A 20248-nucleotide genomic window follows, 5' to 3' on the forward strand; every position below is an offset into this window, starting at 1 on the left:
AGTTATGGATAACTTACATATAATTTCCGACAAACTATTGGTATAGGCATTGATCAGTCACCAGAAACAGTTAAATACTATACAGTAACTTGCATATAGGCAAAAGAACCAAGGATTACAAGAATGATAACCAAACAGAAATTAGTTCTGTTTAGCCAGAATCATGGACATACAAGAGAAACTCCTCTCCTCTCTGCAATCATACACTTTTATCGTAATGATCAAGAAGGTGAACTGAGTCCCAAGCAAGTGGTTTGCACCGTGATCTCCTGAACTGTAGCGGAGGTGGGTTGGCGTGTGGTTGAAGAAACATCGAGCATGTTGGAAGAAGGAAGACCTCGAGAAGTGGAAGAAGAGATGAAGAATGAAAGCGTGGATTTCAAGTAATGTTTTCGATGTTTTGTTCTTTGATGATTGAAGTATGCTGAAATATTTTCACTCTGTTTGAATCCATGTTCTTCTTGAGTTGTTGTTGCGACTCACCAAGGTTAGTACATACTAACTGATTATCCACCAAAGAGCGTGTGGTTGAACTCACGCTCTTGCGAGGTATGAATCAACTCCTTGTAAACTGAATTAACATTCGTTCACAATTGAGAATCTTCTATTAAACTAGTTTTGTAGAGAAAATAACCGTTTCAAAGATAATCATCCTAGCAGCACACGATATATTTACAATCATCCTGATTAGTAAAAATACACAGATGTAGAAGCCATTTCACAGGGAAAAGATAAAGCTACTAAATAGTACACAATTGAATTAGATCCTGATTTACAGGTCAATGGCAGAGGAACTTTTCGGCATAATGAAAAGTTAAACATGCTAGTAAGAGTTTCTTTCCTCTTCTCAGTGACTTGTAAGCTCGTACAACAGAAGATCCACAAAGATACTATAGACCAAGCCAGCACCCATGTCATCAACAATTTCTCCTAACTTTCTTAGACCCAATAAGTAAACTGATAGTAATATTGGTGGCTTTTACATGTGCCTCCCAATATCTTCTTCCATCATTTAAGCCACATCTTGCCACCATCTAGTTGTCCCATACTAATGAACCAGAAACATAGCACTAAAAGTAGATGCCCCGTATATTCAGCAAAACACCATATAAGTAAGAGATTTCAGGAGACCTAGGTAGAGTACTAACTTACATCTAAGCTTTCAATTATTTCAAAGTGCATCTGCATATTTGGAAGCTTATCAGCAAAATAATACCTTGATAAAACTTCTAACTTCCACTTGCTCTTGCTGGCTTCCAATTCAAGAAGAAGCAACATTTTATCCTTTTCCTTCCGTATCCAGTCTCGCTGCTCGTCAGTCCATTGTCTCGGCGTTCCATGAAGGACAATGCGGAGTTGACGTGCTCCTTGTATGAGCCTTTTAGAGATTCTCTCAAATACATCATGGTTTGTTAAGTATGCACCAGTTGAGTTCAAACCAACATCTACATAATGAATCTCACTGATGCTGTTCAGTAAGGCTTCCTTTGTTTGAGGTACTATGGAAATCTCCTCATCGACTGAATTCACATTAGATCCAATATCTGCAAAGCCAAGTTCAGTAACTATCTGATTAAGTACTGTTCCACCTTTGCTAAATCCAAGGATGATTGTCTTTGGTTGATGAAAACAACAGGAAGGAGTGTCTACTTGCCTTTCTGAAACGATTTTTTTTACCTGCATTACAAGGAAATTCAGAGTATGGAAAGAATTCAGGACAATGTAGTAATATTTTAAATGCAAGTTTAAAACAGTGCAAACAAGGACTATTTTTAGTATTGGAGAATCACAAGTGATATATCATGTCATCTAGCATATTGGTTCATGCCTTGGTTCATAGGCGTCCATATCGTACAAAATAATCCTTAAGGCTCGTGACATACTATAGCAATGTTTTCAATCGCAGATCGTACAAAATAATGTTTGTTAAAATTCAACTTGACAGCAGTGCTATAGGCCACTACTTGACAACATTTTGTACTAAATAGTGTATCGGGGAACAATGGGGATTTGTTCAAATTTCTCTGCACCATAGCGCCACTATGTAACAACACTGTCGAATAAAATATCAAAACCAAATGATAAAAGCTTTAGGACATGAAAATTAACAACGGTTTAGATTTTAAACTATCAAAAGTGGCATAATCATAGCAAATTTTAAGTCAGGAAATTGTAGCATATAAGAATGAGAAGAACAATTTCACAATTTCTTACTTCTTGAAGGCAATTAGATAGAAGTGAGGCGGTTGATGTAGACGCCGGGAATCCAGTTGGAAGGTATGACCTTGGCTCTCCATATTGATTCACAGATGGTATAAAGTCCTTATAGACAGCAAACGGTCCATTGAAAACAGAAGCTTCAATAACCCAAGCATCTATGAAAGGACCAAATTTGGACACAATAATTTCAGATAGTTTCTGTAAATCTGATAGTTTCTCAATCACTGCGTTACCGGTTCTTTCAACTCCGTCACCACAGAAAAAGATTGCATTTGCTATAGGCACCTGTAACAAATCAGAACAGTCTCAGGTAAGAAAACTGATTCATTTTTTCATAAAGTGAAATGAAAATTCTACATAGACTATAAGCTTTTGGATTTTTTTCATAAACTGGTACTAACTTACACTCAAAGTTCTTGTTTCAGAAGAAAGGCAAAGAGATGCACCAACTCTATGGAATGTCTCCCTGTTAGAAAGCAACGGGACTTTCAAAACTCCACTCCAGCGTTCCATTTAAAATTCTGAAAGATGAGTGTATTGCTACTGCATAAAGCTGCATGAAACTAACAAGTCCAAATGTCCAATATAAACCACTATTGTCAGCAACAAATTCTAGAAAATATAAGTTTGTTAAAATTACACTACAGTGCTATAGGCCTACAGCCACAATTCGACAACAGTTAGTACAAAAAGTGTATTGCACAATAATATCAATTCGTTTAAACCTTTAAATTTCTCTATGCTATAGTGCTATGTCACCGTTATAGTTGCTATTTGACAACACTTGAACAATAGCAATTTGTTCAAATTTCGCAACATTGCACTTGCTATTTGACAAGGCTGATATACATGCTAAGAAGTCCAATACAGACATCATAAGAGCAGTGAACGCTAAAAGTTGAGTATATTACTATTGCATCAAACTAGCAAGTACAAATGTCCAATATAAACTACTGTTGTCAATCACGGATCACAATATATAGTGTTTTTTTTTCTTCAATCAAATCAGTGTTGTCAATGGCAGAAGGCCAAAAACCCACCATATAAACACGCCAATGCATCATCATGGCAAACATCCCTTTACAAATTGCCTATCGCGGTCGTCAAAAAATATACCACGCCATTCCAAAGTGGAGTCACCGTGGCCCCAATTCACCGGTTCAAATTCTTCTACACTATAGCCGCTATTTGACAACACAACGCATATGTTTAGTTCCACGTTGTAAGCAGCCGAAATTGATTCTTAGAGGTATAAAATTGATTTTAACATGTTTGATGACCCTCGAGCAAAGTTGATTTTGCATCCAGAATTGATTCTAACTTGAGACTAGCATTAGTAGCTTTTAAGTCTAAGCGCGATTTTTACACCTGATTTCTTTTTTCCTAACTCTCTTTAATATGACAGCGCCATGGCTGCCATTTGATAGAGCCTCTGTCTGAAAACACTTGGCCTATGTTTGGTTCCACGTTTGGAGTAACTAAAATTGATTTTGGCATGTTTGGTTGCTCGAGAATTGATTCTAACTTGAAGATAGAGCTTAATAGCTTGTGTATATATAAAGGTCTTGTCTGGATTGAGCTTATGAAAAATAACTTATCTAAATAAATAAGTTTTTATTTAAATTTACAAGCTTTCATGAACGAAAATTGTATCTTCTTTTTTCATAAAATACACAAAAATAATACATAAAAAGAGTATTTATTCACCTAAGCTGTTTTGTATAAGCTCTATAATAAGCTCAATCTAAACTGGACCTTTATATATACACAAACCATTTTACATTCAACAATTCATTCATTAATCATTAGTATCAGACAAAACAAAAGTTACCGAAAACGATGAGAGACAAACCGTTTTGTTGGGTTTCGTAGTTTGGTCGGAGTTGCTGATGATTCTATGCTGCCGCTGGAATTCTCAAGATCAACAAAGACCATAAATACAATAATATTAATTTCTGATTTTTGTTTGTTTGGGAATGTGTTTTTTTAGTGGTTTTTTTAAGAATGTTTTTTTTGAATGATTCCTTAGGAATATGTTATTTTCTTTTAAAGGATGAGTTTAGCTCAGTTAGTATGGATACTACATAAATGTAAGGTTTGGTGTTCAAATCCCGGCCACCACGAAAAAAAGCTTGAGGAATGTAAACCTGTGATTTTGACTAAATGATATGACTTTAATGGCAGAGGGTTGATAGTTAAAACAATTTTGTACATGCAACTAATCAAAATATTTAAAATTGTCATATCAATTAAACCCAAGACTACATGGGTGGGGGAAAATATTTAAAATTGTCATATCAATTAAACCCAAGACTACATTGGGGGTTGGGGGTAAGAAAGTGTATTCATAAGTTTTCCTAATAATTTCGTTGTGGACCGAATCTGCAGGGGTCGTACCTGTGTCAAGTTTATGGTTCAACAGACTTATTTGTTAACAAATGTTTATGGTACAATAAAGTTTATAGCCGTACCTGTATCGTAGTAGAACGACTTATTTTTGACATGTTTATTTTGTTGTTAATCTATTATGACTTGAGCATGTTATGATAGTCGTAATTTTGATATTTTGTAGTATCACAACAGTCGTTAAACTTAATTGTTTATGTTAGCACTTTTGTGGTTGATTTGATGTGTTAACTTGTTTATTGGCAATATGATGGCAAAATTGGGTATAAAGTGAAATGTTTTGCTGATTTGTGGTTATGTTTTTCAAAAGAGACTATAAAGTGAAATGTATAAGAAAGTGTATTCAGAAGTTTTCCTAATAATTTCATTGTGGCGGAGGCAAGAATATTTCTATGTGGGGCCATATTTTTAATATATATATATATATATATATATATATATATATATATATATATATATATATATAATATGTCACAAAAATTTATCCACTGCAATCATAGTACTTATAATGCACAAGTTAATATATATAATATAACATTCAGTTAAATATGTGCATGTATATCTATCAAAAATGATTTTTTGAGACTTTAGGGAGGCCATAACACCCCCCCCCAAAAAATCCCCCGAGTATTGCCGCCATTTCTATGACATCACATGTTCAAATGAAATCAAACTCATTTTTATCTTTTGTCCTTGAATATCCAGTCTCTGAATTTGTTCTATTTTTTCTCCTCAACTTTATTATCTCCATCAGAGAACTTTTTGGACAAACAAGGTGATTTTCTCTCAACTAAATTTCTCTAGTTTGTTGTTGTATAGTTTACAAGTGGGACAACCTCATGACATGTTTTTCTGTTGATGAATACCATGCATATTACTTATAAATAATACCTCATGACATGTTTTTTCTAACAAAAAGTATAATGAAATATTTATATTTTTTTCTCTATTGAGCTGTACTACCCAGATTGATGAACAATACTTAAGTTGTGGACCGAATCTACAGGGGTCGTACCTGTGTCAAGTTTATGGTTCAACAGACTTATTTGTTAACAAATGTTTATGGTACAACAAAGTTTATATCCGCCCCTGTATCGTAGTATAACGACTTATTTTTGATATGTTTATTTTGTTGCTAATCTATTATGACTTTACCATGTTATGGTAGTCGTAATTTTGATATTTTGTAGTATCACAATAGCCGTTAAACTGAATTGCTTATGTTAGCACTTTTGTGGTTGATTTGATGTGTTAACTTGTTTATTGGCAATATGATGGCAAAATTGGGTATAAAGTGAAATGTTTTGCTGATTTGTGGTTATGTTTTTTAAAACAGGCTATAAAGTGAAATGTATAAAAAAAAAATGTAAATTAATTAGCGTCGGTTGGTCCAACTCTAATTATGTGTTTGACTAGTCTAAAGTTGACTTTAGCATTAGCCCAGTCGAGGCTAAAGTATAAAATCGGTGTTTGTCTGGCCAACTCTAAGTTATTTGGTTGACTTTTTGATGTTGGATTTATTAGCCTCGGCTCAATGAAGTGTTGGTTTTAAACTCGACCGAACAGATGCTAAATTAGCCTCGGTTGGCAGGAAGCCGACGCTACCCCAACGCTAATCTGACGCTAAATCAGTGTTAGCGTTGGTTTTAGATCTGTTAGAGTGGGTTTTCAGCTGACGCTAAAACGTTGTTTTCTTTTAGTGTGTGAAAGCTGATCTTTAGGTCCATTTTGGTTTTCGAACCACAACTAAAAAACCGAGCCAAGGCGAACCGAAACCTATGTAAAATTAGTAGCTTAAGGTTGTGACGCTTCATTTCGAATTCCCTTAAAACTACTACTTTGGATTTTGTTTTTTAATGTGAAAGTTGATCTTTATATTCCATAATATGAAAACAAACAATTTCCACCAAGACTAAAAATATATCTAGAGAAGTCCTTTTTAAAAAAAAAAAAAAAAGAATATCTAGAGAAGTCTTTGAAATGGTAGACATGAAAGGAGTAAAGAATATCAGGCTAATAGTCATTCAAATAACTTTGTATTTGGATTAAAATTCAATGTTGGGCACTACCAAAAAAAAAAATTCAATGTTGGGGTTAATCAATTACTTTATATTCTTTTACGGACTTACCTTGAACTTGAATGTTATTGAATATGTCATAGTGTCATTTAAGTGTTCATGATGAGTATACTTACGGTGTTACAATATTTTTGAATTGATGTATTTTAGTTTTACATAAAATATATTAGTATGTAGTTTTATTATATAAGTATTAAAATAATTTAAAAATTTAAAATTTAAATTTGGATAACCGAACTCATCCAATTTAAACTGCGTTAAATTGGAGCGGATTAGTTTTTTAAGAGAGATCTAAACCAAACTGAACTGCAAGTATTTTAATCTTTGGATAAAATAGTTTTTGTCTCAAAACTGAGACGAACCACATCACATATACATCTAACTATATTCACCAAATTTTGATTTATTTTGACCCGTTGCTAGGGAAGAATAGCACCCTTAGCTTCCTTCCCCCCAAAAAAAAAACCCTCAACCTATCTTTAAAAAGAGATTATAATATAATTTTGAACCGATCCAAAACTCTTTTAAACCTACTGAATTTTATTTTATAATTTATATTCATATTTAAGCTTTAGGGTGCTACATACATAATTATAGACAAGGTTGTAATTGTATCAGTAACTCTTTAAAAAAAATAAGGTTGTAATTACATGGCCTCTTCAAAAAAAAAAAGGTTGTAATTACATGTAAATTAGGTAAATAATAGGTTATCTTGCGCATGGCCCCTGCACAAGAATGACACGCAAAAATCAAGAAAAAATAGTTATTAAACGATTATTTATGAATTTTTTTTTTCCTAACTACTCTCTTAAAAAAATAGAATACTTTTTTTCTTTTGACTGGAAAAACATAATACTTTTTATTTACATTTATTTTATACGATTGAGTCAAACAAAAATTTATTGCATGCTTTCTCTAGAACATTATATATAGAACAATTAAGGTCATTTTATCTCAACCACAATATTCAATTGATTAACATATTGTTCAAAAAGAGTTGAATATTGTGGTTGAGATAAAATAAACTCAATTATTCTATATATAATGTTCTAGAGAAGGCATGCAATAAATTTTTGTTTGACTCAATCGTATAAAATAAATGTAAATAAAAAGTATTATGTTTTATGGGTAAAAAAAAAAAAGTATTCTATTTTTTCTAAGAGAGTAGTTAGGAAAAAAAATCATATATAATATTTTAATAACTATTTTTTTCTCGATTTTTGCGTGTCTTTCTTGGGGGGGGGGGGGCATGCGCAAGATAGCCTATTATTTACCTAATTTACATGTAATTACAACCTTATCTTCTTTTTTAATTTTAATGAGTTACTGATACAATTACAACCTTGTCTATAATTATGTATGTGGCACCCTAAAGCTTAAATATGAATATAAATTATAAAATAAAATTCAGTAGGTTTAAAAGTGTTTTGGATCGGTTCAAAATTATATTATAATCTTTTTTTAAAGATAGGTTGAGGGTTTTTTTTTTGGGGGGGAAGGAGGCTAAGGGTGCTATTCTTCCCTAGTAACTGGTCAAAATAAATCAAAATTTGGTGAATCTAGTTAGATGTATATGTGATGTGATTCGTCTCAGTTATGAGACAAAACTATTTTATCCAAAGATTAAAATACTTGCAATTCAGTTTGGTTTATATCTCTCTCTTAAAAAACTAATCCGGTACAATTTAACGCAGTTTAAATTGGATGAGTTTGGTTATCCAAATTGAAATTTTAAATTTTTAAATTATTTTAATACTTATATAATAAAACTACATACTAATATATTTTATGTAAAACTAAAATACATCAATTCAAGAATAGTGTAACAACGTAAATATACTCATCGAGTCATCATGAACACTTAAATGACACTATGAAATATTCAATAGCATTCAAGCACAGGGTAAATCCGTCAAAAAAATACAAAGTAATTGATTAACCCCAACATTGAATTTTAATCCAAATACAAAGTTGATGAACTCATAAAAGAATTGAGTACCTAGGTAGATAGAAAGTTTATCTTTTTAGTGCCATATGCACCTATTATTAAGAGAACCTTATTGTTTTCGGCTAGTGTTGAGAAAGAGAAACCCATGAAGTTATTTTGATGTAAAATTTAAAGATAAAAACAACACAAAAAGAATATTTAAAACTACAACAAATAATTTTGATCTAGAATCAAAATGCATTATTCCTAGATATGTTCTTCGTAAGGATATGATTTATATCAAGAAGATTGATGATTGAATATTTTTTTGTAAGATGATTGAACTCAATTGTGCTGCAGGCACGGATGCACTTGCATCTAATTGGGGGCAGCTGACCCCACTTCATCAGTATTTTTTTAACCAACAATCTAATAATTTTACATGTTGACCCTTCTTTAAATTATAAGTTGCCCCCACATAAACTCATTCAATCCATTAAAGACAAAGTGTGACATAAATATTATTAAAATACTAGGTCTACAAATGGAAAGACTACTAAAAAGTGGATGAAGTATTTGCCAAAGAACAAACAAATAGTGGATGGAGTGATTATGATGAGAAGACTATTTTTTACTCAAATTTCAAAGGCTATTAACAATTTAGCATTAAAATAATGCAGTTTTATAAACAAAAAAAGAAAGAAAAATCGAAGTGTGTTTGGTTTGGGAATCTTAATATGTCTTAAGCATCACATTTTTTTGACTTCTCACTTCTTTGCTTCACACAACAACGTATAAAATGTACACCCTTATGTGAAATGAACTTTTGAATGATTATCCCGGTAACATATATATAAAGAGTGGTTTTTTAAATTAAATAATTCAGTGACAAGAAATTCACATATTAAGGTTAATAAATGGGGAATTTGAGATTCAAACTTAGTTTATGCATATATAATGCAATGTGTCTATAAAATGATCTAAGCTCAAACCGACGAAAGATGATATATTTGATAGTGTTGAAAATGAAAAAAAAAATTACAATACTTTCAAAATACGAAGAGACGCAAAGGGTAGTTATAATTCTATGATATTAAGGTGAGTTCAATCTTTAAATGTTACGATTTTTTGTACTCTCTCCTTTTTTTCTACAACGATATCAATTCATATATATATGATAGATGACCTCGACCCCACTTATTAGAATTTCTGGATTCGTCCCTGATTGTGCTATATATATTGCTCTCAAGAAAACATGTAAAAAATTATAAATTCATAATAAAGCATTAAAAGTATAACTTTTTCATAGTTAAGACAACTATTGCAACTGAGGATTTGATAAATAAAGTGTTGAGATGTCTTTTTAGGGAATGTCTGCTAAAATTCACAGTTTTTGGTGATTCAAGGAACATTGTAACCATGGCAACTGCAACACTATCGGGGAAGTTGAAGAACCGTTAGCAACAACTCATGAGGTTGGATCAACATGAAGAAGTTCAAGAGAAAAACGAAAAAGAATAAAAATAAGGATAAGAAAAGCATAACTCTATTGGCCCCATGGTCATATAGGTCAAAATGGAAGAGCAAGTGACAATGACAAAGAATGCTCAAGTTATGAAGGTATTGGAAACATAAGATAAGGAGGGTTTGAATTGTGTTGAATGTTTTAAAAAAATTCTTTCAAATAAAATGTATTCATTATCAAAGAATTCAATTTCGAGATCTTATCTGAGTTGATGATTTCAGCGGGGTAATGAGTACCCAAGTTGATAGAAAGTTTAGTTTTCCCAGTTCATGTTGCACCCAATATGAACAAAACCTTGTTCCTCTTTTCAGCTAGGGTTGAAGTAGTGAAAGCCATGAGATTTTTTGGATGAAAAATCTGAAGAAAAAAAAACAACACATAAAAAATAATAAAAATTTGTAATAAGTAAATTTGAACTAATTTAAATCGAAAATACATTATCCCTAGCTATCTTCTTAGTAAGGGAGTATGCTATACCAAGAAGAGGGTTGATTTAAACTCTGTTATTAGAGTTAGAACTTGTTTGTGAATAATGTGTGAGTACACTTACAGTTTTTATTTTTGTGATGAGAAAAGTGAACTCAACTATGCGCTATATATTGATATCAAGGAAACCATGCAATATCTTATAATATAGCGTTTTGGTAGTAACTCTTATTAGATAAAAATAATATTTAGTCTTTCTCAAGAGATAAGATAGAAAAAAATATATATTCTTTTTATTTTTGGTCAAATTGAAAATTTTATTGTTATGTGGGTAACTGTTAAATATTAATTAATATTGCAGTCAAAAATATTTAAATAATAATATTGTTACCTACTATAAATATGAATATAACCTTATAACATATTATTTAATAAACGTTGTAAGGAATTTATGAGTAAGAATTATATAATTGTCTTTAATTCGGTCAATGGTCATACAAACTTTTTCAAATTTATTATTTTCTAGCTATCGTTTTCTTTTTGATTTTTTTTTAGTTATCTTGTTAGTAAGGGTGTGAATTATTTCAAGAAGAGGGGTTATCGAATCTCTGTTGTCACATTAATAATTTTGTTCGTAAGTAAATAATATGTAAATTAATTTATTATTTTGTTTGAGATGCGTGACCTCAATTGTTGTATATCTTTTACGTTTTACACTTGAATTTATTTTTGAGTAAAAAGCTTAAAAATGTTTGGTCATATTGTCATATAAGGTTGTACAAAATACGACTATGCCTTACAACTCATCCCAACAATAATGCATTGGGCCAGGTCTGACCTGATGAAAAAAAATAAAAAAAATAAAGGAATGACAAGGACATAACGGGAGCATGGACCGAGTTTAGGTTACCTATCGAGTTACTCGTCCTGTCCCAATAAAAATTGAGGACAGTCCTCCTGGACATAGGAAAATGGTTATGTTGGGTTGAGATCTGTTGTGTAGTGGGATTAAGTTTGTCATCGTCCGCTGTGAAGGAGGGTGGTGTACGTACCTGCACGTGCTCGGATATTTAAGTCAGTGAGGGCTTAAGAGAGTGCTGCTAAAATATGATAAATGTAATCTTGGGGGAAACCTTCTATTTTTGGAGACCCTTGATGGTTTTATCCGATACTTGCTAAATGTAATCTCGGACCCCCTTGAGGCATTGGTCATCGAGAATCCTCTGTGTGGTGACCGAGTTCTGGTTACCCACTGGGTTACTCGTCGCATCCCAATTTAATTAGAGGACTGATCCTCCTAGACCTATGAAAACAATTTTGTTGGGTTGAGATCCGTTGTGTAGAGGGATTAAGCTTGTCATCGTCCATTGTGGTACTTCATAAGCCATTCTCCATTGAACGTTATATATTAGTTTAGTAAAAATTAATATATATATATATATATATATATATATATATATTTTTTTTTTTTTTTTTTTGAAATTATTGGGTCAAGTTCTTTGCCCTCGTCTATGTATTCCTTTTTAAGTCTTTTATGCTGATAATAAGGACGTTCATGATTCAGAAGATTGTACGAATAATCAAGTACCAAACAATTATGAGGTAAACACAAATTAATGACCATGAATTACATAATAATACTTTCAATATATTAAAGTACTTTTAAAATTATGGGGAGATAAAGTGGATGGGGCGGACTGAGAAGAGGCTATTTTTACACCATATCTTTCCAAAAGTCGAAAGAAAAATTTAAAGAGACAAGCAGCCAAGAAAACTGGCAGTGGTTATGAAACCCATTCTAAGGTAGTTAGACAAATTATTCACAATCAAGTTCCTCTATTGTAACATTAGAGTGCTTGACAACCAATCATTTTCGTTGTCACGAACTAAATTTCGTTTTCATTGCTAAACCAATTACTGAGTTAAATCAGATCATTTGCAATTTGTGAAGTTCACTATGAATATTAGACCTAATATAACTCTTGATTAACTCTCACTAAGAAATAATTGGGTGGACTTTCAAACTTTGGAGACCAGCCCTCGTGCAATGCATTTCAAAGGACTCTTAATCCACTTCTTAAAGCTCCACACATATAGGTCTTTGAAATATTTGTGTGTTGCATAGATTCATTATGCAGGGAGAGTCTTAACATATTCCATTAGACTCAAAGACATATTAATTTTAGACACTTACACAAACTTAACAAACTTTAATAGAAACCATGAACACTATTTATCACAAAATCTAACGAGGTTACGAGGTTACAAAATGGTAACAACAATTAATACCAAGCTCTAACTTGATTACATATAGATAACTTACATCTATTAAAAAAATCAATTCTACTTGACAAAGAAAAACTCAATTTTATAACATTCACCTTGGATTTGGATTGCATTTCAATGTTTGAAAAAATTCCCTTAAATAAATTATATTAATGTTACTTATATATTTGTTTATAAAAAAAGTTTATTTTTTGGGTTTACATGGTAATTTATACTTTCTTTAGAAAAAAAGGTAATTTCTATAGTACATCTATGATGCGTTTGATATGCTACAAAATATGTACTTGACATAACAACATAAAACATCACAGTACAACACAAGACCGAACAAAGTATTTTATGGACAAAAACAAAAAACTATTTTGGTATTTTAGATAACTTGTACTTGAGACTGCTCATGCCCATGTCATGGGCAATGCCGCAAAAGTTCATGGATGGCCGTAGCTACATGTTATTTTTCTTTTTTTAAAGTTATGTTGTGATTTAGTGAGTGGCATAAATTTTAGTTTTTGTCAGTTGTCATGTCCCTTTGCCCTCAGTTGAGTTGTTTTATTGTGTCCTTTATTTTTTAACATATCAAACGCACCTTTAGATATTTATGTACCGGTACATATCTAGTATTTAATTTAATAGTTTAATGAGTTTTTTTTCTAATATTATTTTATATCAATTACAATTATACAATAACTAAATATCATTTACTTCCCTAAAAAAAACTAAATATCATTTACCAAAATATTCGTGAAATAAAATTTATTTTTATTCGAGAGGAATTTCTTTGAATTTTTATTACTCATACTAGTGAATATTGATTATTGTTAAGATAAGATATAAAAAATTAGTATGATTCTATAAACAATGAAATAATGTTTTTTCTTATGAAATGATATTTTTTAAAGTATAAAAATTGAAAAATATCATTTTATTTTATGAAAATTGTCGTTAATTTATTGATTTAAAAAACAAAAGTACGAGTGCATTTTAATTTGTGAGTGTACCATATATTAAAGCTCCCATTAATCTTTTAAGTCTTGCTGTTTAAATTTATTGACGCAAAAGTTAATGTTATTCATTACAAGATGAAAAATAACAACCAAGACAAAAAATTACAAATCAAGTATATAGTTCATAAAAAAAAAAAAACATCTCTTAACTTTTTGTAAAAATTCAACTAATCTTACATTCTATTTTATTTTTTGTATTATCAATTACAAAAAGACAACAACATCTTTAAAACCCAGCCCACCTTAAAATTATTCCCATCGAAAAATAAGACAACAAATTTTTATTTTTATTTTGAGGGGAAGACAACCAAGTTCCTCTTCGCACGAAATCAAATTCTTATACCCAAATGAAAATAAACAAAATTCTTTTTATCTAATATTTGCCCCAATGTTTCAAGCACCATTGGGTGCATATTTCCCATTTTCATTTGAATATTTTTCATATCCAAATCCATCAGTCGTCTTCTCTAGGAATCTCTTCACTATCTCCTTGCTTGGCTTAATCACAATCTCTTGATGTAAATGTTTATAATCTTCTCCCTTTAAAAGGGCCTCAAAGACTTCCGTAGAATCAATTTTGTATACCATCGATCCAAGCATATGAGTCATGTTCTGGATCTTCGAGAGTTGATTTTTAGCCAGTATGCAAGTGTTCTGTTTGGTTTTTTCAATAGCTTCCTTCAGTATCTTTTCCTTTATAGCATCATCAATGCCACTTTTCTTTTCTATCGCAAAAAATGAATCAAGCTCAGGAACCCCAATAGCCCTTCTAATTCCCTTTGTGTTGTCTGCCCCAGGTACAAAATATTCTCGAACCTCATCAACCATCCCTGCCTGAACCATTTCATCAACTCTTTTGCCTACATATTGATTTAGAGTATGCAAAAACACGTCTACCCAAATGAAACAACAATCATATTTTGAAAGAAATAAAATGGCTGGGTCCTCAACTAATTTTTTTAGATAAGAATTGGACCCTCCTACAATAATAGGCAGGTGTCCATTGCCAATTATGAGATCTACGGATTCAACCACGTGGTTGCAGAAATCATTCATAGTAAAATCATATTCAGGATCATCGATGATGCCTAATATGTGATGCGGAATCGAGCAGCGTTCAGATTCCGGTACCTTATTTGTGACGATATCAAGACCCTTATAGACTTGAATCTTATCCGAGTTGATAATTTCAGCGGGGTAATGAGTACCCAAGTTGATGGAAAGTTTAGTTTTCCCAGTTCCTGTTGCACCCAATATGAACAAAACCTTGTTCTTCTTTTCAGCTGGGGTTGAGGTAGTGAAAGCCATGAGATGTTTTGGATGTAAAATCTGAAGGAAAAAAAAGCAACACATAAAAAATAAAAAAATTAGTAATAAATAAATTTGAACTAATTCAAATAAAAAATACATTATCCCTAGCTATCTTCTTAGTCAGGGTGTATGCTATACCAAGAAGAGGGTTGATTGAAACTCTGTTATTAGAGTTAGAACTTGTTTTTGAATAATGTGTGAGTACACTTACAGTTTTTATTTTTGTGATGTGAAAAATGAACTCAACTATGCGCTATATATTGATATCAAGGAATCCATGCAATATTTTATAATATAGTGTTGGTAGTAACTGTTATTAATTAAAATAATATTTAGTCTTTCTCAAGAGATAAGATAGGGAAAAAAATAAAAAAATATATTCTTTTTATTTTTGGTCAAATTGAAAAATTTATTGTTATGTGGGTAACTATTAAATATTAATTAATATTGCAGTCAAAAGTATTTAAATAATAATATAGTTACCTACTCTAAATATGAATATAACCTTATAACATATTATTTAATAAACATAGTAAGAAATTTATGAGTATGAATTATATAATTGTCTTTAATTCAGTCAATGGTCATACAAACTTTTTAAACAATTTTTTTTAGCTATCCTTTTAGTAAGGGTGTGAATTATTTCAAGAAGAGGGGTTATCGAATCTCTGTTGTCACATTAATAATTTTGTTCGTAAATAAATAATATGTAAATTAATTTAATATTTTGTTTGAGATGAGTGAACTCAATTGTTGTATATCTTTTACGTTTTACACTTGAGTTTATTTTTGAGTAAAAAGCTTAAAAATATTTGGTCATATTGTCTTATAGGGTTGTACAAAATACGACTATGTCTTAAAACTCATCCTAACAATAATGCATTGGGCCAGGTCTGACCCGATGAAAAGAAAAATATAATAAAGGAATGCCAAGGACATAACAGAAACATGGACCGAGTTCAGGTTACCCCTCGGGTTACTCGTCCTGTCCCAATAAAAATTGAGGACGATCCTCCCGGACCTAGGAAAATGGTTCTGTTGTGTTGAGATCTGTTGTGTAATGGGATCAAGTTTTTCGTTGTCCGTTGTGGTCTTTCATGAGTCCTTCTCCACTGAAGGAGGGTGGTGTACGTACCTGCACGTGCTCGGGTGTTTAAGTCAGTGAGGGCTTTAGAGAGTGCTGCTAAAATATGATAAATGTAATCATGGGGGAAACCTTCTATTTTTGGAGACCCTTGATGGTTTTATCCGATACTTGCTAAACGTAATCTCAGACCCAAATTGAGGGAGGGAGTCCCGTGGTAGAGACGAGTAGGGATCATCTCCATTTATAAAAATAAATGGATATTGTCAAGAAAGAGATAGACACAAAAAATAGGTGGTGGGTCATGTCATTAAATGAGTCTAACCACCATTAATTATTTTGAATTTTTCTTGTGTTTTTATCTCTCTAAATAGAAAAAATGGAGAAGATTCTAAATAGAGATTATCCTAATTCGATGGAGACAGACTCCTTGAGCTCACAAACCCTTAATGTTGACAACAATTGTATGTTTATATACCAAAACTAAACTAATGAAAATCTTCAATTATTTTGAAAAATGGAGATGATCTCTACTCCACAATTTGATTGTTAAAATGTTGACAAAATGACAAATATTGTAGTGCCTACTAGCAAGAGTCTTTATAACAAAGTATGCATCACCCGAGTTGGCAATCTCTCCATTTACAATTTTCTCATTTTCTCTATTTGGAAAGATAAAGACACAAAAAATCTTGAAAAGAGTATACACTAATTAAGGATGGCAGGACCTATTTATTGAAAGCATTCACTATCTCTTTTTTGTGTCTATCTCATTCCAAATTGTATAATCCATTTACTTTGACAAATGAAGAGGATCTTTACTCGTATCACCCATACCCATGGTTCGAGCACGCCTTAGTTGAAGCAATTAAGGCATGTCTTTTTTGTCGCACAATTTATCAGTAGGGAATCGAATTAGGAAACTTTGGATTTTTGAGGTAAAATGATACTTTGTATTCGGTGGTAAAGGTTTTTTTTTTTTTTTTTAGGAAATCTTTCCTATTACTAATTTCACAGTCCTATCGTACTAGCACTATCCATTAGTCCTTTCTCTTGCTTGATCAATTATTCGGAAGCAGTTCTCCCATCCCTTGAAATTTGCCTAATTAGTGTTCATTTGCAGCATAAATTATACCCCTTGTGGTGGATCATCTCAAAATCTATATCGACATAGGTCTCACAACAATCGAAAGGATAAGACTTGAATATTATACAATATTAATTTCAGTATAGGAAAGAAGGGCTCTCAGAGCATCTCCAATGGGGGTCCTTACTTAACAAGGACCACTCCCCGTTAAGGACCCTCTATTGGAGGAAGAAAAAATAAGTCCCCGTTAAGGAACGAACAATTATATAAGGACTCTCTCTCTCCTGGGGTAACTAACGGATCCCACGTTTAAAAAAGTAATAAAATATGTACTACTTGGTCCCATTTGCATAAAGGAGTAATAAAATGTGTACTACTTGGTTCAACTTGTAAAAAGGAGTAATAAATAAATTATTTTTGTTTAATGATATAAAGATAGTGGGACATATTTAAGTACTTTTCATTGGAGTCTTTATTAGTGTATTACCATTGGAGTCATTGAGTCCTTAATAGATACTTTTATTTAAAAATTATAAATAAGTGATGTGTCACGTGGGGTCCATTTAAAGAGTCCTTGTTAGGAAACTACCATTGTGGATGCTCTCAGGATTCAAACTCAAAAACTTTTATCTAATATTAAATATGTAAGATAATCAACCAACTAAATATATAAACTATTGATTGAAGGTCAAATATTAACAATTTAATTCCTAATACATAACATGTGAAAAGTCCTCATAATTGTCTCAACCAAGAAAATTATAGTTACCATATCCAAATTTGGAGAGGTTGCCTCTCAACAAAAAAAGTTTGGATCAGTCCCACGCCCCACTTATCATGTGGGAATAGTTGCCTCATGCAAGAAAATGACATTGACAATATTCATATTTGAAGGGCATTACATCACATAGCTCCCTGCTCAGTGCTCACATATGTGAAACTTGCTCATTTCGAATGAATAATGCAATAAAATTATTATTTTACTGGTTTATAAGAACACAATCTCTATACATATAAAAAAGTTTCGGTGTCATATTCCAAAAAAAGACCCCCACCAGAAAGAAATTATTACATGGTCTTGGACCAATACATTATTTGTGATCTTGATTAATTATAGGAGTTTCGATGAAGATTTTTACATTGCTGTTGAAAGTAATAAAATTTTCAAAATAATCAAACTTTTTCGGTAATAAATATGAATAAACATGCAAGGTACTCCTATAATTATAAAGGAGTTTTGGACCTTATAAATACCCTTCATTTATTTCAACTTCCTACATCAAAAACCACCTAAGTTACTCCACAAAAATGGAGAGAAACCCATCCATGTCTCCCTCCTTCCTCCTCCTTCTCCTCTTCCTCCCCTCCTTAACGTTCTCTCTTTCTCCACCACCACGCCGACACCACTGCCACCCCGACGACCAAAAAGTTCTCCTCAAGATCAAAGACCATTTCCACAATACAAGCCTCTTCTCAACCTGGACACCACAAACAGATTGTTGCAAATGGCGCATAGTTTTATGCAAGAAAATCCCAAAAACCACAATCTACCGCGTCAACTTCCTCGAGATCGACGGTGCTGATGACCTAGTCGGTACGATCCCACCACTCATTGCTGAACTACCATACCTGGAAACCCTAATATTCCGCAACCTCCCTAACCTCACCGGTCCTATCCCTCAAGCCATTGCGAAATTGCCTCATCTTAACTTCGTCCTCCTTAACTGGAACAGTCTAACCGGTCCTATCCCTGATTACTTTAGCAAGCTCACCAATTTAGCCACCTTAGGGCTTAATAACAACCATTTAACCGGTCGGGTTCCGGCTTACCTCGGCCACCTTCCTAAGCTTGTAGGCCTAGATGTGAGCCACAACCAGCTTTGTGGTCCTATACCAAAGGATGGAGGGAAGTTGCAAGGGTTTGATCCGTCGTGGTTTTCGAATAATAAGTGTTTGTGTGGTGCTCCCTTGGCCCCTTGCAAGGCCTAGTTAACTAAAGGGATGCATGCTTAATAAATTGTGCTCTTCATGTATTATTGTTCTCTTGTTTATGCATGGTTTGTACGTTAACTAGTTAAGAGAAATGCAATCTAATTATAATTAGTCTATGTTGTTAGTACGTTCTCATCTTCTTAAGTTTCATAATTAGTTTTAAAGGATGACATACATATCGTCATGTCCTGATTAAAATTCGGCATGTGACGTTTTATATGTATAGTCACATGTGGTTACAAGAGCTTGTCGTATATGTGAAGATTTATTCCTAATTACTACTATTCTTTCATCTTTTTTATAAGACTACTTTAAAAAAAGTTGTTGAAGTCACAAATATATGGATTCACTATTGATTTTTCATATTTTAAGATAATTGTTAGTATATGTACCTTTATTAATACATTAATAAAGGTATAATTGAGTCCTCGTGAGCTTAACTCAGTTGCTTTGGACAATGCATAATATATGCAAGGTTCGGGGTTCAAACCTCGGCCACTACCAAAAAAAATAAAGGTATAGTTGAAAAAAGAGTAATAAATGCATATAAAAATTTGTAGATAGTCTTATACTCCCTCCGTTTCAAAATTAGTGTCGTTTTAGGTGTTTACACACATATTAAGAAATTCAATGATTAAATGAAAGTGAATGGTTATTTTACCAAATTATCCTTATTAACTATTGGTTAGTTTTAAAAGTAATACTTTGGAAGTAGTGTGTTGAGTATTAATTGGAGGGTACAATTGAAAAGAAAAAGTTATTATTGCATTGGAAACTGAAAGTGACATTCATTTTGAAACATATTTTTGGTTAAAGCAGCGACACTCATTTTGAAACGGAAGGAGTACTATTTAAGAACAAAACTTTTTTTGAAAATAGTTTTATAATTAGGGGTATAGTTT

General features: G+C 32.1%; 2 protein-coding genes and 1 pseudogene across 9 annotated transcripts; 1 reads left to right on the top strand and 2 right to left on the bottom strand.

Moving 5' to 3' along the window:
- Positions 1-576: 576 nt before the first annotated feature.
- LOC146903813 (uncharacterized) lies at positions 577-4126 on the bottom strand. 8 transcript variants are annotated; one of them, XM_085728127.1, is made up of 5 exons: positions 4073-4126; positions 2626-2832; positions 2215-2505; positions 1217-1677; positions 577-1070 (listed from the first exon to the last, which is right to left on the bottom strand). In XM_085728127.1, the coding sequence occupies exons 2-5, from the start codon at positions 2731-2733 to the stop codon at positions 1049-1051; spliced, it is 882 nt and encodes a 293-aa protein (XP_085584253.1). In that variant the 5' UTR covers positions 2734-2832; positions 4073-4126; the 3' UTR covers positions 577-1048. The 8 variants fall into 8 exon arrangements, with proteins under 8 accessions (XP_085584253.1, XP_085584248.1, XP_085584250.1 ...); XM_085728122.1 differs by having other exon boundaries at positions 1066-1677; positions 2626-2741; XM_085728124.1 differs by having other exon boundaries at positions 1066-1677; positions 2626-2763.
- Positions 4127-14191: 10065 nt separating this feature from the next.
- On the bottom strand, positions 14192-15234 carry LOC146903814 (adenylate isopentenyltransferase 5, chloroplastic pseudogene; annotated as a pseudogene).
- Positions 15235-18635: 3401 nt separating this feature from the next.
- LOC146903815 (polygalacturonase inhibitor-like) lies at positions 18636-19473 on the top strand. The gene has a single exon (XM_085726063.1). It carries the CDS (start codon positions 18663-18665, stop codon positions 19341-19343), a length of 681 nt encoding a protein of 226 aa, XP_085582189.1. The 5' UTR covers positions 18636-18662; the 3' UTR covers positions 19344-19473.
- The last annotated feature ends 775 nt before the right edge of the window (positions 19474-20248 follow it).

The sequence above is a fragment of the Medicago sativa genome, chromosome 7, assembly GCF_051527215.1.
Source record: "Medicago sativa cultivar Bolivia chromosome 7, Bolivia_mono, whole genome shotgun sequence".
Taxonomy (NCBI): Eukaryota; Viridiplantae; Streptophyta; class Magnoliopsida; order Fabales; family Fabaceae; genus Medicago; species Medicago sativa.

Bases quoted from the DNA above. Each gene is read 5' to 3' on its own strand.
- LOC146903813 (XM_085728122.1), bottom strand. From the start codon at position 2,733: ATGGAACGCTGGAGTGGAGTTTTGAAAGTCCCGTTGCTTTCTAACAGG. The intron at 2,506-2,625 runs GTAAGTTAGTAC...GATTTGTTACAG, and splicing joins CTGAAACAAGAACTTTGAGT to GTGCCTATAGCAAATGCAAT. The intron at 1,678-2,214 runs GTAAGAAATTGT...CTTGTAATGCAG, and splicing joins TATCTAATTGCCTTCAAGAA to GTAAAAAAAATCGTTTCAGA.
- LOC146903815 (XM_085726063.1), top strand. From the start codon at position 18,663: ATGGAGAGAAACCCATCCATGTCTCCCTCCTTCCTCCTCCTTCTCCTC.